Source organism: Scleropages formosus, chromosome 1 (assembly GCF_900964775.1).
Source record: "Scleropages formosus chromosome 1, fSclFor1.1, whole genome shotgun sequence".
Taxonomy (NCBI): domain Eukaryota; kingdom Metazoa; phylum Chordata; class Actinopteri; order Osteoglossiformes; family Osteoglossidae; genus Scleropages; species Scleropages formosus.
In genome coordinates, this window is record NC_041806.1 from 29,730,459 (window position 1) to 29,743,537 (window position 13,079).

General features: G+C 43.2%; 1 protein-coding gene across 1 annotated transcript; it reads left to right on the forward strand.

Annotated features, from left to right (window-relative positions):
• Positions 1–112: 112 nt before the first annotated feature.
• Positions 113–4,556, forward strand: glrx5 (glutaredoxin 5 homolog (S. cerevisiae)). The gene is made up of 2 exons (XM_018735081.1): positions 113–520; positions 3,994–4,556. The coding sequence occupies exons 1-2, from the start codon at positions 217–219 to the stop codon at positions 4,170–4,172; spliced, it is 483 nt and encodes a 160-aa protein (XP_018590597.1). The 5' UTR covers positions 113–216; the 3' UTR covers positions 4,173–4,556.
• Positions 4,557–13,079: the final 8,523 nt, after the last annotated feature.

The window sequence follows — 13,079 nt, forward strand, 5'->3', positions numbered from 1 at the left end:
TAAAGTACTTTTTTGTATTTTGTGCTCACGTGACACGTACTTGACTGACACTTATGTAGCCCAATCAATCAACGAGCTGCCTGACTTGTTGGCCAATAGGGAGTTCCTCACTCTTTCCTTGCAGCACGGGTCAGATTAAAGAGTGTACTGTGGAACGGAGTCGTATGTGAGAAACAGTAGGTGTAAAAGTCGAGTGGTTAAACGTTAAAGGGCGAGATGAACACTCTGTTTCGGTCAACTCTTCAGTGTTTGCAGGCGGGCGCCGTGGTCTGTCGACCGAAGGTAATAGGCGGATATGTGCCGTTCGCGGCTTCGGCCCGAGTCCGACAGCTGTGCGCCGTGTCTGGCGAGAAGAACCTCGCCGAAATAGTGAAAAAGAACAAAGTGGTCGTGTTCATGAAGGGGACGCCGGCGCAGCCTATGTGCGGTTTCAGCAACGCCGTGGTTCAGATCCTTCGAATGCACGGCGTCGACAACTACGCTTCATATAACGTGTTGGAGGACCAGGAGCTGAGGCAAGGTCAGTTACTGCGTCATGCGGTTGCGTGTGCGCGCGCGCTCCTTTGCGCCCCCTCCCACAGCCTTTACCACAGAGTGGAAAACGCAGGTCCTACCTGCGCTCCAGTGAGTGTCACTCACTGTGAAGCACTGTAACTGTAAAATACCGGTAATTCACTGTAAACGTTACACCTGTGTGGTTCACTACACACTATGGGTGTCATGGATGGAATGTGTTAGTGTAAAATTATTATTATTATTATTATTATTATTATTATTATTATTATTATGTTTTTATTATTAAGCTTTATTTTGCTGACACCTTGTTAGATAATTGAGTTTACTGTGATTTACAACTATGCAGCAGGAGAGTCATTCTGCACCACTTCAGGGTGAGAATGCTGATCAACGGTCCTACTGTAGGACTGGGATTTGAACCAGCAAACCTCGCATTACAAACAAAGGGCACCCAATGTGATCAGGATGCTACTTGCTGTGCTATAACATTACCAAGTTTCTGAAATGTTTCCAACAGCTCTTGTTTTGGGGGGGGCAGAAGAAGAAGCACTATCAGTGTGGAGCAGCTCCAAAAGAAGGGCGTCTACAGGAAGGGTGTCTGGGGCCGTTATCTCACCAGTCTTTCTCATGCTGAAGTGAAACTCTCACTGTGGAGATTAGTTCTGTCTGCTTCTCATAGGCTTTGTGTTGGAAGTCTTTTGATTAAAAATTTCAAAAATAATACTAAAATGTAAGGCAGGGTTTATCATTTGAAGCTGCTGAGACTCTTAAAGACCTAGCTGAAATGGCACTGGTTTAGTGTGTTACCTCTGAGAAAGCTACCAGTAAATTCAGTAATTGTGCGGTGGCGCAGTGGGTTGGACCACATTCCTGCTCTCCGGTGAGTCTGGGGTTCAAGTCCCGCTTGGGGTGCCTTGCGACGGACTGGCGTCCTGTCCTGGGTGTGTCCCCTCCCCCTCTGGCCTTACGCCCTGTGTTCCCGGGTAGGCTCCGGTTCCCCGTGACCCCATATGGGACAGGCGGTTTTGGGAAAAAAAATGCAATACATCTGTGAAATAAGTAAAATGTACTTTAGCCATCAGGTTAAAAAGTTAATATATAAGGAACTTAAAGTTCTATGCAACGAAAATGATTTTCAAAGGCGTACATTGGCTCCACAACTTCCAGACACAGTTGAGACCAGAAGATCATTCATAGCTTGTTTTATCATTAAATCCTTGTCCTGGTTAGCACTATATCTCTCTCTCACACACACACACACACACACACACACACACACACACACGTTCTCTGAAACCAGTTGTCCTGAGCGGGGTCACGGAAAACTGCAGCCCAACCCGGCAACACAGGGCGCAAGGCTTGAGGGGAGGGAACACACCCAGGACAGGACGCCAGTATGTCATAAGGCACCCCAAGTAGGGCTGGAACACAGTTTCCTCCCACAGTCAAAAGACATGCTGCTCAGGTTCCGCCATAGTGTGTGAGTGACACAGAGAAAGTGGATTTCACTGATGTATGGATGAGTGACCCTTTAAGTAGTGTATCTAGCAGTATAAGTCACCTTGGTGAATAAGGTGTGTGGGCTGTTAACACTACATAGTATCCATTGGAAGTTGCTTTGGAGAAAAGCGTCAGCTAAATAAATAAATGTAAAATTGTGCTACAGTAGCTCTTCCATGGGATCGAACCAGACGGGCTAGCCTTCGCTCCCCATGCGCATCAGTGAGCGTTGGGCACCCATGACCCTGTCACCAGTTCACCAGTTATCCTTCCTTGGACCACTTTTGGTGGGTACTAACCACTACATACTGGGGACACACCCTGCAAAGCCTGTTGTTTTGGACATGTTCTGATCCAGTTGTCTAGCCATCATAATTTGGTCTGTATCAAAGTCATTCAGATTCTTGCGCTTGCCCATTTTTCCGGCTTCCACCATATCATATTCACGGACTGACTGTTCACTTGCTGCCTAATATATCCCGTTCCTTGACAAGCACCATTCTGGCGAAATATTCAGTGTTGTTCACTTCACTTGTCAGTGGTTTTAATGTTTTGGCTGATCGGTCTATGGGAGAAAACTTAGTTTGTCCGATAACACCATTTTTACTGCCGCATATTTGAAAAGCGACCCATAGAGTTGGAAGGAAATGCAAAGCTGATCCCGACAGTGTGATACAAATTCAAATCACTGTTAGGAGAGAAGTGGGTCCAAAAGGGATGCATTTTGAAACCCTTCTTGAACACTACATAATATGCTGTGTGACATTTGTTCAATTAAATTGACTACATAAAAATAAGTAAACTTTTCAAAAAATATCTTCCTTCCACAAACTCAGACTTTGGATCCATTCATTCCATAAACGCCCTCAATGTTCCTCATTGGGACCCTAATAAAGACAGCAGGTACTCCAACTAGCTTAGATGCTTTGAGTGTCTTTTTGGCCAGTGTCCAATGGGAAGCAGAAATGCAGGTTTTGCTCTGCAACAGACAGAAATTTAAAACAGATCGTTGAAGATAAATAAGCTGGAAATCCTGTTTTTATTTTCAACAGTCTTCAACTCAAAAATTTGTAACACACAGTGTATATTACTTTAATTTGATAGTAGCTGGTATAGGCAGTAGAGTGGCACAGCAGTTAGCGATGCCATTTTGCAGCAAATGGGTTGATCTGGTGTATGTTTGAATCCTGCTTAGTCTGTGTGTTGTTTGCATGGGTTTCCTCCCACAGTCCAAAGACATGCAGTTGAGATGAACTGATGACTCTAAATTGCCCATAGTGGGAATGGATGAGTGAGGGTGTCTGTGTGGCTACCCTGTAATGTACTGGTGTCCTGTCCACAGTGTACTTCCCTAAGTTTTGTGCCTCATCATTCTGGGATAGGCTCCAGTGAACCTGACCAGGACAAGATGATATAAAAAAAGTAAGCATGTGAGTAGATGGTCAATCAGTCAAGGACAGGGACTTACAATTTAAAGACTGCCAGTTTAACCCCAACTACTGCTCTTCTACCCTTGATCAAGGCACTTATTGTGAATTGGTCCAGTAAAACACAGCTGTGTAAATTGACCAAATACTATATGTCAGTTTTAAATAAATTCCAGTGACAAACTAATGTTATAAATTCGTGACCTTGAGTTCATACGGGTGCCAGGACTGAGAACAGGCTCAAGGTAAGTGACAAACTGTTTTTGCTTATGCTATATGCATGAGAGGTGATGACAGGGCAGGGATTAGCAGAGGGATGTGACGGATCAGTTGATCAGATGGTCACTGAAAGGCACTTAGGTCTTCCTTTCTGGCTGCTGAGAACTCCTACTGCTTCTGAAAGGTTTAAATAGGTAGTTAGGAATGAGGGCGTTGTGTACAGGTGGGATCCACTTTGCCCTGTGCTGCAATGGCCATGAACACTGCAAGCATATTTTCTAGTAGTGTGACTTTTGTTTTAACTTTACTAATGCCATGTTTTGTCCAACAGGGGTGAAGGCTTTCTCAAACTGGCCAACAATCCCTCAGGTGTTCTTCAACGGCGAGTTTGTTGGCGGCTGCGATATCCTCCTTCAGATGCACCAGAATGGAGACCTGGTGGAAGAGCTTCAGAAACTAGGAATCCGTTCCGCTCTTTTAGATGCAGAGATGGATGAGAAGTCCAAGTAGATGGGGAGTGATAGGGCAGTTTTGACTGACAGGCTGTAGCTGTGTCCTGCTTTTATTGATTCCAAAAACAAGTTTGTGTCCATAACAGCCCTGCGTGGCAAAACCTGCAGACCTTCGAACTACAGATACTACTACAGGGAAAGGTGTAACCCTTTCTCCCACCCTGCTTTAGGTTTGGTCATAAATGCTGGGTTTAGTCCTTTGTGTATAGAAAATATTCTACTGTCAAAGTATGTGATCAAATGTATTTCAAAAGCATATTCAGTCTTTATATAAATAAAATTTCGATACACAAATGCACATTTTGATATATTTAAGTTTTGTGGTATAATAGAAAATAAGATTTTATAAAATGAAAGTGACAGTAAAATGTGTCCAAGATGAGATTGTTTGATACTGATTGCTTCAAGGTATCAGATGTAATGCTGTGTTTGTTTGTGCATATACCTGTGACCAGTTAACCTCAGTTACTTTCAGCACCACCTTAGTGGAGACCTGAAAACAAGAAAATGTTCGCACTAGTATTGCGCTCAAAGCCGGTTTCAGTCTCGAGCACATGTTTTTATGGTCTTGGTTTTGTCATGGTCTCAGATAAGGATTGGAAACTTTTTTTTCTTTTTTTTTTTTTTTCTCTCTCTCTCTCTCTCTCCCTACTGGTTGAGCCCAAAAAAAAAACTGGATGTTCACATCTGTTGTAGCCTATTATGTCACTCTTACCTCTTACACATGCATTTCTGGCTGTAGATGAACAGTTAAGATGGGTAACTGTTGGGGGTGTGTGTTCCAGTGATTGTTCATGATCATAGATGCCAATGTTGTTCAGGATATTGCCCATACAGGAGGCTCACTTCACATAGTTATGTCAGATTGCTGAATGAATGTTCATAATGCCAGTTATTCAGTTTGCATGTGAACTACTAAGAGTTGGAAAAAACACTAAAAAGAGTGCAGTGTACACATTTTGCAAAGCATCAGTGAGAGCACCAGGCTGATATCACCTTTTACAGGTAAGCATAAAGAAAGGTGAGAGTTGTCCCCTTTGTGCAGTTTATAAGCACAATTTATTCTGCTTCTAACAGAGCATCTAGTTCTTGCTGATGGTTCTCAGTGGTTGGGATACATGATATCTGATGAAAGAAATCGCTTGAGCTGGAGAGGCATTTGGGTAGAGTTTGAGAAAGGCAAGTGTGTGTGCCGTCCGTGCTCTGAACAACGAGGGACTATGCCAAAAGTGAGTTCAATCCTGAGCGTGCCTTCAGACGATGCTCTTAATTTTTTTTTTTTTTTTGTGTTGTGTAGTTTAGCGGCATCTGCTGATGAGAATGCCATGAGCTCCAAATGCGTAGCTACTATAGAGGTGGTGGAGAAGATTTTGTTCTTTACGGGATCGTGTCAAGAACGTAACGCTATTAGACAACAGAAAGTTGGTTTGATTTTGTGTGTCTAGATAGTAGGCCACAAGTATGTCCTTTGACCCCTACACTCCCTACTGCAGTCAGTGAGAGGTCCAACCCAAAGCAGCAACTCAGGTTCAGTCACATGGTGATTGGATTACAGTCCAACAAGGCAAAGATTAGATGACCACTCGCCAATTGAGAGCTGTAACAGACGCTTGGCAGCCTGACCGTTGAACCTCATAATAACATACTAGTGTTTGGTGACTCGGAAGTTCAGGGTGTTAGACTCGAAGAATTTGCTCACCGTGTGGTTAAAAGGGGAATGTTTCCCACATGCCCAGGTGTCTGACACCGAGGCTGATTGGAATCCCCTGCTGAAAGTCCGATTTCTATCTGAATATGGCAGGTTCGTTTTAATGATATTGATCAGCAGTTTCAGGTATTCATAGCTTTGCATATCATTGGCTACAAAGGCTAAAACAAAACATCAGAACCTAGTGTTTCCTGGTCATTTACAAACATTGTTTATGGACGATGTAGGTTATGGTATTTTACTAGTTGCTTGGTGACATGGTGTGACTACTTCTATGTAGGACCCATTTGGCTATAGACTGCAGGCTCTACAGTATACTGTATGGTTCTGAATCTTTTTTCTGCTAATACCCAAGTTCAGTGTGGAGGGGTTTCTTGTATCTTACCTAAGTTTAACTTGCGTACTAAAAATAAAAATAGAGAGCATCGACGACATGATCATGGATGATAAGCAGAGCTAGCATTAGGAGTGTGTGCATATACTAAACATATATCAAAGCACACGCACAACTGTAAGAAACCACTTGTCCTAAGTGGTGTCCTGGAGCCTACCCTGGCAACACAGGGGGACACACCCAGGAGGAAATGCCAGTCACTCACAAGGCACCCCAAGCAGGACTCCACCCCCTGGATTTGCAACACAGTAAGATGTGGCCAAGCTCTCTGCACTGCTATGTCCCCCTCTATATTAAAACAACTTACAACTTGAATAAATCTAGCACCTCTGATGAGAAGCAGTCTGAAATATTGTTTAAATAACTAATAAATATTCACTAATTGAGTAATAAAGCCACTCTGGTAAAAGATATGGCACTAAATTATAAGTGTGACCTCTTTTTCCTTACTGAAACCTGACTTAGTGAATGATATGTGTCCTTTAAGCCACAGCAGAGAGATATAATTAGTTCTGTAAATTTTGCCCTGTTGGTCAAGGAGGTTGAGCTGGAGTTCTCTTTAATAGTCACCTGTGTATTGTTTGTGGAAATCTTGAAACTACAGGGTGCAGAGTTGCGGGGAACACCCCCAGAACAGGACGCCAGTCTGCCACAAGGCACCTCAAACAGGACTCTGACCACAGACCTACCACAGAGCAGGCCCCGGACAAACCCGCTGCACTGCCACGCCCCTTCCTGTATTACGTTACCAGAAAATAATAATAATTAAGCAAATTTTAAATCAGAACCTAGAACCTAGCATAATTATATGACTTATGTACTGACCCCCTGGGCCTTCCTTTTTCATTACCAAATCCTAACCGATTTAGCCATCACCTATATTATAGTAGTCTCGTTGGCTGAGTTTAATATTCACATAGGTGTGTAGTAACACACTTTCGGCAACGGTTTTACTTCTACATTCTCTAGAGCTTTCCCAGATTATTAAAGGTCAAACTCATTCTAATTTGCTTGATTTTATCCTTAATTATGGTACTGAGATTTGTAATATAACTGTAAATCCATTAAACTGATCACTTTTTTTCCTAGCTTTTTATCTGTTCCTGCTGGTGTCACTTGTTTCCTATGAAACCAGAGTAGTGCAACATCTAAATATTGATACTTCACAATTTACTGAGTTAGTGATTGTCAAACTTTTAAGAATAGTGGCTAGAGATCAGCTGACTGCAAATCTTATTTCAAAAAGCGTATTCTGTGACTGTGCTCAAAAGTAATTACTTTGATGCAATGAACTAATAACTAGAATTATAAGGAACTCAAAATAGTTCCAACAGTTTACCTCCATTCTACGTTAGAATGTTGGGAACAGGAATGTCAGTGGAGGTCAAATAAACTCCACGTTTATCATATAGCAGGAACTAAATGTTTTTAAATTTGTTAAAAATGTAAGAAAGCACTTCTTGCAGCCATATTTGAACATTTCCACTCATATTTTAACAAAAAAAATGAATGAATAAGAAAACATTTAAGCACAACTGATAGTGCTGTACAGTTTGTCATAACTAATTGGCAGAAAGAATAAAATGTGGCTGAAGGCACTGCCACTTTGTACATCAGCTACACCACTACAAGGCAGCTGGACTCTTACTTTTAATTTACCTGTTACTTTTTCCTCCAAAACAACTTACAGTATTGTGCTACTTACAATTATTTCCCTTTTATAACAGCTTAGTAATTTTACTGGAGCAATTTTAGAGTAAGTATCTTGTTCAAGTGTTCCACAGCTGGAGGGGGATTTAAACCTGCAGTTTCTGGGTCTAAAGGCAGCACCTCTAACCACTATACTATCAGCTGTCCCGAGAACCACCACCTAATAAAATATTGAGTAAGCTCATAGAGAATAAATGTACACTTGGTTAGAGTAGAGAGAACTTGGTGGGCTCCACAGATGTTTAATATAACGTTAAATCTGGATTTAATGACTAAAGGTCTTACACAGAGCCTGGAACACTGATAACACTGGAGAATTACTAGATAAAACAGATCATTAAATTATGTGATGGATGTATGAAAAGGTAACTCAAAGTTTAAATAACTTATTGGCAGAAATTGTTCAAACAGACTTGTAGATGGAAAAGAAAAACTCATGTTGGCTCATCATGGCTAATACTTGTGGTGTTTGTGTAGGCTGGGGCAGTGAAAAGTGGTTAAACTGTTCAAAAGAAAACCTGCTTTGTAGTTATGGCTGGCATATAGTGAGAAAATGCTCTGTATTTGGATGTTAAAATGATAACCAGTGGGTCAGTAGTAAAAGGAAAGCTATTTCTAGAGTCACTCCTCATAACTTTGAGAACTACTAAAATGTACAATGCATGACTGTTTTTCTAGCAGTTCTTGTAAATTCTAGCAATTTGAAACACTAACAATTTCTATACCCTTCCTGGATCGGTGTCTTGGCGTGGCGGAAGGGCTTGCATGATCTAGGGATCTCCAGAGCTATGTCGTCGGGAGCATTATGCTCACAAGCCCCCGGCTGGCTGTCATACAGTTGGAGTTTGCCCTGTTGGACGAGAGGGTCGCCTCAATGCGACTTAGGGTTGCAGAGAGGAAAACTTTGACTGTTGTGTGTGCTTATGCACCAAACAGCAGTTCAGAGTATTCGGCCTTCTTCAAGAAGGTGGGAGGGGTTCTGGATAGAGCCCCACCTACAGACTCCATAGTCCTGCTGGGGGACTTCAACGCTCATGTTGGCAATGACTGAGAAATCTGGCGGGGGTGATTGGGAAGAACGACCTGCCCGATCTGAACCCAAATAGTGAAATGTTACTGGACTTCTGTGCTAGTCATGGTTTGTCCATAACAAACACCATGTTCGAACACAAGGATGCTCATAAGTGTACTTGGTACCAGAGCTCCTTGGGCCAAAGGTCAATGATCGACTTTGGCTGCCTCCAGAGGCTTTCGGGCTGTCAGAGTCCATTTCCCTGGTGGAAGTCACTGAGGTAGTTGGTAAGCTCCACAGTGGCAAAGCACCGGGTGGTGGATGAGATGCACCCGGAAATGCTTAAGGCCCTGGATGTTGCAGGGCTGTCATGGTTGACACGCCTCTGCAATGTTGGATGGACCTCGGGGACAGTGCCCTTGGATTGGCAAACTGGGGTGGTGGTCCCTATCTTTAAGAAAGAGCACCGGAGAGTGTTTGCTAACTATCGGGGCATCACACTTCTCAGCCTCCCTGGGAAAGTCTATGCTGGGGTGCTGGGGAGGAGGCTCTGGCCGATAGTTAAACCTCAGATTGAAGAGGAACAATGCGGATTCCTCCCTGGCCCTGGAACAGTGGACCAGCTTTTTACCCTCTCACAGATCATTGAAGGGGCATGGGAATTTGCTAATTCAGACTACATGTGTTTTGTGGACTTGGAGAAGGCCTATGACCGTGTTCCCCAGGAAATTCTGTGGGAGGTGCTTTGGGAGTATGGGGTACCGGGGCCACTACTGCGGGCCATTCGATCCTTGTGCATACGGAGCGAAAGCTGTGTCCGCATACTCGGCATTAAGTCAGGCCTGTTCAGTGTGGGTGTTGGACTCCGCCAAGGTTGTGCCTTGTCTCCACTCCTGTTTGTGATTTTCATGGACAGGATATTAAGGCGCAGTTGAGGTCAGGAGGGCATTCTGTGTGGGAGTCGAAAGGTGACGTCTGTGCTTTTTGCAGATGATGTTGTCCTTTTGGCACCGTCACATGGCTGCTTTCAGCACGCACTGGAATGGTTTGCAGCCGAGTGTGACGCGGTGGGGATGAGGATCAGCACCTCAAAGTCTGAGTCCATGGTTCTCTCACGGAAAAGGATAGTGTGCCCCCTCCAGGTAAGGAGAGAGTTTTTACCCCAGGTGGAGGAGTTCAAGTATCTTGGGGTCTTATTCACGAGTGAGGGAAGAAGGGAGCGTGAGATCGGCCGTAGACTGGGAGCAGCAGTAATGCGGTCGCTGTACCGGACTGTTGTGGTGAAGGGGAAGCTGAGCCATAAGGCGAAGCTCCCCATTTACCGGTCGATCTACGTCCCTACCCTCACCTATGGTCATCAACTCTGGGTGATGACTGAAAGAATAAGATCGTGGATACAAGCGGCCGAAATGAGTTTTCTCTGCAGGGTGCTGGGACTCACTCTCCGTGACAGGGTGAGGAGTTTGGACATCCGGGAGGAACTCAAGAGTAGAGCCGCTACTCCTTCACATTGAGAGGAACCAGTTGAGGTGGTTCGGGCATCTGATAAGGATGCCCCCTGGGCGCCTCCCTTTGGAGGTATACCGGGCACGGCCAAGTGAGAGGAGGCCCCGAGATTGGCCCAGGACCCGCTGGAGGGATTATATCTCACTGTTGGCCTGGGAATGGCTGGGGATCCCCCAGGTTGAGCTGGAGGAAGTTGCGGGGGACAGGGGCGGCCGGGCCTCTCTGCTCTCCCTGCTGCCACCGCGACCCTTTTAGGACAAGCGGAACAGAAGATGGATGGATGGATGGATGGATGGATGGATAATTTCTATAGTAACCACTGAATCCCACTTCAGTCAAGTCATTTCCTGTTGGAATAATGTTAGCTTCAAAATATGATTTTGTACCATAAAACTACAAGACAAATATAATCAAAACCTGGTTTTTAATATTACGGAATTTCTTAACTACACACGTTATCAGAACAGCTCTGTGAAGTTGGCCCCCCTACAAACAGCACAAATGAAAGAAAGCGAGAACGAGCAATTTCCCAACACATGCTTATTTCTATTTCTTTTATATTTAAAAAGTAATAGAGATCGGACCGCAGTTCGAACGGCACAAATATAGCACTAATGAAAAATATGGGTTTCTTTATTTATGCCATTTGTAAGGGGGCCAACTTCACGGTTCCAGGTGACATCAGGAGAAGTACTATCCTTTATATTTAATGAATTAAAAGAGATAGATAGGACTGCAGTTCAAACGACACAAATCAGGACAAATGTAGCACTGACAAATGAGCCTGAATTCGAGTTTCTCCGGCATTGTAGGGGGGGCTGGAGTGAGGTCACATGCCATGTAAACAACCACGTATTATCTGCAGAACCAAAGGAGGTAGAACCGCAGTTTAAATGACACAAATCAGCACAAATTTAGCACTAATGAATGAGCCCCAATTCGATTGTCTGCGGCATTGTAGGGGGGCTGGTGCCGTCACGTGCTATGTAAACAACCCGTATTATCTCGAAAAGTAAGATAGATAGAGATAGAACTGCGGTTTGAATAGCACAAATCGCCAGAAATGTAGCACAAACGAATCACAATGTTTTTTCATTGGCTGGAATGACGTCACTTCTGAAATCAATAAATGTTAATATCTCAAAAACTGCAGCAGCACAAATTCTAATTTTTACCGCACAAAACAGCACAAATGTAGCATTAACGGATCATAAGGTTTTTTCATTTGTGCTGTTTGTAGAGGGGCCAACTTCATGAAACTTTTCAAAGCACATGAGAACATTAAAATTATAGATTAACAGTTTGTTACAGTTTCAAAGTTATATACACCTAGTTATAAGTTATATAAAATAGGTGGTGCGGTGGTGCAGTGGGTTGGACCACAGTCCTGCTCTCTGCTGGGTCAGGGGTTTGAGTCCTGCTTGGGGTGCCTTGTGATGGACTGGTGTCCTGTCCTGTCCTGGGTGTGTCCCTTCCCTCTCTGGCCTTATGCCCTGTATTACCGGGTAGGCTCTGTGACCCTGTATGGGACAAGTGTGTGTAAGTTATATACACCTACTTTAGAGGAAATTGTTAACATCTCTTTAATTTCCTGGTGAAGACCTTAATTAAATGCAAGTTACACGGCCCTGTGTGTGAAACTGGTTTCTGACCAAATAAGTCAGAGAAGCTCTGTCAAAAACATCTGCTCATGGAACAGCCATGGAGAATGTCACATACAGCACCCTATTTCCTTTGTATGTGTTTGTCACATCTTCCGTGTCTCCTTGTTCCTTTGCTCTTCAGGTCCCCACAGCACTTTGCACTTGAGTCAGTGGACATCCATGTCTCTGACTCTTCATGGTGCAGGATGGGAAAGGAAACTATAATATATTTAAAATAGTAAATACAGCATTGAGTTTAGTATTACTATGAACCTTTGCAGATTCATAGGTTCTATGTAGATTTAAAGTACAGGCAATCCCTGGCTTACGAAAGAGTTCCGTTCCTAAGTCTGTCTTTAAGTGCAATTTGTATGTAAGTCAGAACAGTTAGGTATGGTTTGTATCTAACGTCAGTTAGTCAAATGTTTGTCTTAGTATATAGTATATCGTGTACCTTTCCATGCATAAAAAACATTAAAGAAACACTTCTGGTTACACTGAAACATCTTTAATATAACCATACAGTAATAATAATAATATGGTGTGATGATAATAATACATTCATTTAGCTGACACTTTTCTCCAAAGCAACTTACAATGTTAAGGTTACAATTATTTACCCATTTATACAGCTGGGTAATTTTACTGGAGCAATTCAGAGTATGTACAGTGCTCAACAGTACTACAGCTGGAGGTGAGGCTCAAACCTGTAACCTTTGGGTCTAAAGGCAGTTGCTCTAACCACAATGCTACCAGCTGTCAGTAGTAATAATAATAATAATAATAACAACTACAGTATTTAAGGTAGAGTGAGAGGAGGAGGACAGAGCGTGTGCATATAGGTATAAAAAACATTAAAGAAACTTTGTTTGCTTTTCCAATGTTTGTTGGCGTTTTACCTTTTTCCGATCGCTTTATTATTTCCACTTTAG